The sequence below is a fragment of the Drosophila nasuta genome, chromosome 3 (genome assembly GCF_023558535.2).
Source record: "Drosophila nasuta strain 15112-1781.00 chromosome 3, ASM2355853v1, whole genome shotgun sequence".
In the NCBI taxonomy this organism is placed as follows: domain Eukaryota; kingdom Metazoa; phylum Arthropoda; class Insecta; order Diptera; family Drosophilidae; genus Drosophila; species Drosophila nasuta.
In genome coordinates this window covers 31,058,705-31,062,960 of record NC_083457.1, presented here as the reverse complement: position 1 = coordinate 31,062,960, position 4,256 = coordinate 31,058,705, and the positions used below count along the sequence as shown (strand labels likewise).

General features: G+C 36.6%; 2 protein-coding genes across 2 annotated transcripts; one reads left to right on the top strand and one right to left on the bottom strand.

The window, feature by feature from the left end:
• The first annotated feature begins 688 nt into the window (after window positions 1-688).
• Window positions 689-2,116, top strand: LOC132790684 (ketohexokinase-like). Its single transcript, XM_060799318.1, has one exon. The coding sequence runs from the start codon at window positions 786-788 to the stop codon at window positions 2,034-2,036; it is 1,251 nt and encodes a 416-aa protein (XP_060655301.1). The 5' UTR covers window positions 689-785; the 3' UTR covers window positions 2,037-2,116.
• A 514-nt stretch (window positions 2,117-2,630) lies between these two features.
• Window positions 2,631-3,320, bottom strand: LOC132790686 (peptidyl-prolyl cis-trans isomerase-like). Its single transcript, XM_060799320.1, has 2 exons — window positions 3,278-3,320; window positions 2,631-3,217 (listed from the first exon to the last, which is right to left on the bottom strand). Exon 2 carries the CDS (start codon window positions 3,209-3,211, stop codon window positions 2,717-2,719), a length of 495 nt encoding a protein of 164 aa, XP_060655303.1. The 5' UTR covers window positions 3,212-3,217; window positions 3,278-3,320; the 3' UTR covers window positions 2,631-2,716.
• Between the last annotated feature and the right edge of the window lie 936 nt (window positions 3,321-4,256).

Below are 4,256 nucleotides of genomic sequence, written 5' to 3'. Positions count from 1 at the left end.
GTTGCAAACATGTATTCAGACTTGCACGGCACTGTAATTAGCATACTAAGAATATAAAATATTTGATCAAAACATAAATATCAGACGACTTCTAAATTTAGTTTTTATTTGAGATGAATTTTTTTTGAAACTCAGAGTCAGAAAGTTTGAAGTTAAAATTTTCTTTTAGAAAATATGCTTACATGAAGTAATGGTAGCGGTTATTTCACAGTCGAGCTCCCTCGACCATAGCTTTCTTACTTTTTTTTAATGTTCCTTTATGAGGAATCATCTTCTGTAGGGTTGAAATATGCAGAATTTTTAAAACTTTTTAGGAATAAAAGTAATAAAATTATTACTTTAAAAATGCAATTCTTATTTGGAAAAAATTAAAGTTTTTTTACTTAATTAAACTTAAACTTTGTTATAAGAGTATAGTTTTTTTCAAAAGAGTTTCCACGGTAAAATTAAAGTAAAAATATATAAAGATAGCGTTAATTTGAATGAATTCAATATTCTCAATTTCGTGACCCTTACACAAGTAATTATTTATATATTTATGAATCATTTTATACGAGTTTAAATAGAATTGGTAATTACTCAAACATGCACATTACAGCTTTCGGATATTTCTATGCCAATCCCACAGCTTCTTATCTTGCAATTCAATATAGTCTACATATAATCTATTTTATTATAGATATTGAATGTTTTACATTCAAACACATTTCGGCATCCAACCCTTTGAAATTATGTCAAATAAATAGTTCTGATTTAAAGGAGTTTCTCAAGCAATCACCATCGCCATGAATCATTATTGCGCACTGAGCATGACCAAGCCCGTGCTATGCGTTGGCAATCTGTCCATGGATATAATCACCATATGCAAAGAGCAGCCAGAGAAGGGCAAAGAAAATTGCAGTCTCGAAACGCATTGGCAACGCGGTGGACACGCGAGCATTGTCAGCTTTGTGCTGAGTCTGCTGAATGCGCAATCCGAGTTCCTGGGCATGCTCAGTCGATCGCCGATCCTGAGTGCCATCATCACCGAAATGCAGGGCAAAGGCATCGAGATGATGCATTGCCCTAAAACCGATGAGGATCCCGCATTCAGTACTATCATTGTGAGCAAAAAGCCCCGTAGTAGCAGCGTCATCCATTGCAATCGAGAGTTTCCGTATTGTCGCTACAAGGACTTTAAACAGCTGGATCTCAGCCGATTTGGATGGGTACACTTCGAGGCACGCAACGTCATTGAAACAGTGCAAATGGTGCGTGCTGTGCTCGACTACAACAATGGCAAGAAGGAACGTATACTCACATCGTTGCGGGTGAATTCGGGATATCACGAGAATAAGCATCTCATCGACATGTGCGACTTTGTGCTCTTCTCTCGCCAGCTGGCCATGCAGCAGGGCTGGCAATCGGCCCGGCAAACTTGCCGGCAGCTGGACTTTGATCTGCGTTTGCCACGCCTTATCCACATGAAGCGACCCTGCTTCATTTGCTCATGGGGTCCCAAGGGGGCGGGCTGCCTCACCGGGGAAGGTGTCTACCACGAGATGCCACCGTATAAGCCGCAACACATTGTCGACACTCACGGTGCTGGGGCATGCTTCACGGCCGGCTTCATCTATGCCACGTATATACGATCCATGAGTCTGTCGGATGCCGTGGAGTTTGCCAATCGTGTTGCGGGCCATAAGATAACCGACTTTGGCTACAATCACATTGCCAAGCTCAACATTTATCCCATCGATGTGACGAAAGCCGCCGATGTCGATGTGCCATCGGCTCAATACTCTGAGGACAGCGAAGCTGAGGCGGTCATCTGCAGAAAGTATCTGAATCGCAAAATCAACTATTCGGATGGCAAATATGCTTCACAATTGTTGGAGAATCCATTTCTCAATCAATATGCCAAGCCCGATGCTGATGAATCATCTGAAAAGAATATTTATCCAGTCTACAAATCCAGTATGGCGACAATGAAGTCATCACTTGTATCCAAAAGCGTGCAAATCAAATTGAAGCGAAACGTTTCGACACCAAACTGAAAAAGATCTTTCAGTTTAATTTTAATTGTATTTTTTTTTTGTCGTTTCGATACTTAATAAATAATACAATTTTCCAAATATTTTATTTGTTGTATAAAATTTATTATACAACATTATTTAATAATGTTAAATTTTGTTGAATAATTTAAATCAAATCGTCCAGAAGTATTGCCATAAATAAAATTAATGTTCGCAGAACAATAACTTGGCTTTTTAGAAAATTTATTGTTAATTTTGAGAAATTCAAAACAGATTGTCGATAAATTAAATATGTATTGATTAGAAAACCTCTTAGCTTTAGAGAAATAAATTTCGTCAATATAAGAAATATATTCAGTAAATTTTAGTATTTTTTGCATATTAATTCGATAAATTTTAACAGTAATACCGCATGACCATGATTGAAAAGTTTTAGCTTTTTGACCTGTTTTTATTGAGATTTATATTATAAACCCTATAAACTCTTTCTATTGGAAAGTAAGAGAATACATATCTATAATTTTTATCCAGACCACAATCTTGTACTTGTAAACTTGTGAAGTTTTAATAAAATTATTTGTATTATTTGTGTTGAAAAAATCTTCAAAAGAAATATTTAGTTCACAGCTTTAACTATTTATTTATTGTTAATTTATTGTTTGTAATTTGGCTACAAATATAATAGGATACATTCTCTCTTTTTAAGCATCGCCACAATCATCGATGAGCACTTTCTTTGAGGTGGCACCGCTATTCGAGCCCATCAACTCAATCTTTCGCACCACATCCATGCCATCGACAACCTTGCCAAATACGACGTGCTTATTGTCCAGCCAAGTGGTCTTTGAGGTGCAGATAAAGAACTGCGATCCATTTGTATTCGGTCCAGCATTGGCCATCGATAAAATACCCGGACCGGTGTGTTTTAACTCAAAGTTTTCATCGGGAAACTTGTTGCCATAAATCGATCTTCCACCTGTGCCATTCTGATTGGTAAAATCACCTCCCTGACACATGAAATTTGGAATAATCCGATGGAATGGCGATCCCTTGTAGCCATAGCCCTTCTCCCCGGTGCACAAGGCACGGAAATTTTCTGCTGTCTTAGGAACTATATCGGAACGCAACTCAATGGTTATGCGGCCAATTTTCTCGCCATCAGCACTAAGCTCAATAAAAACACGCGGTAAGCTCATTTTGGGCTGGAAGAAAAGACCAAGAGATTAATATAAATTATAAATTTTCTAATCTACACAATTTACCAATGCCAGTTTAAGTTGACAACAGAAAAATTATCAAGTATTTTGTTACAACCTGCTGAGTTTCGATTTTTCAATGATTTAATGCATTAAGGGTGCTCGGACAATTCAAATAGAAGTCGCTTTAAGCTTTTAAGAAAGAGATTAAATGAAATGAGAGCAATGAAAATGGTTTCCCTTGCGACACTTAAAGGTCAAAGCCATAAATTGTTGGCAAAAGAATTGCATAAATGTGAAATGGAAAATGGAAAATGGGAAATGGTGAATGGAAGATGTGGCAATGGTTAAAAGAGAGAGAGAAACGCAAAATTGGGGATGATGGCGTTGCTTGAAAAAATGTCACATAACCTTAAACCGTTTAAACCGGCCATTCATTACGTATGCGCCACGTTGGCCAAGAGATAATAATTACCTTGCCAGTATTGCCCAGTAACCGGCTCTCGTCCATTGCAAAATGTAAAAGCAATAAATTATCAGCTATACATGTACATATATCTATACACACACACACACATACACACACACACACACACAGACATAGCCACAGAGAGAAACACCCGCAACACATTCAATTGATTGCAAATGGCTGCTGCATCAACATTTTATTTTCTTGTTGAAAAGGGTTAACATTTTTCGAAGCATTTCGTAATGCCTTTTTTGTCGCCAACTTCTGTGGCAATTTGAATTATTGCTAGATTATTTAAATAAATTTCCAATATCATTGAACAGATTTTCCGCCCACGAATTTAACAGAGAGTGCACCTGAGAGAAATAACTGAAATACCAATACACATGACAAACGGTAAGAACTGTAATTTTTATTAAACATATTTTACGAAATTTAATAATGCTGAACCCTTTGCAATTTATTACAATTCCCCTTCTAATTAAATATTTTAGATCCCACATTATATTTAATACCACAATTTTTTGTTGTTGGCATCACCCAAAATAAATAAAAAATAATTATACAACATTTAAA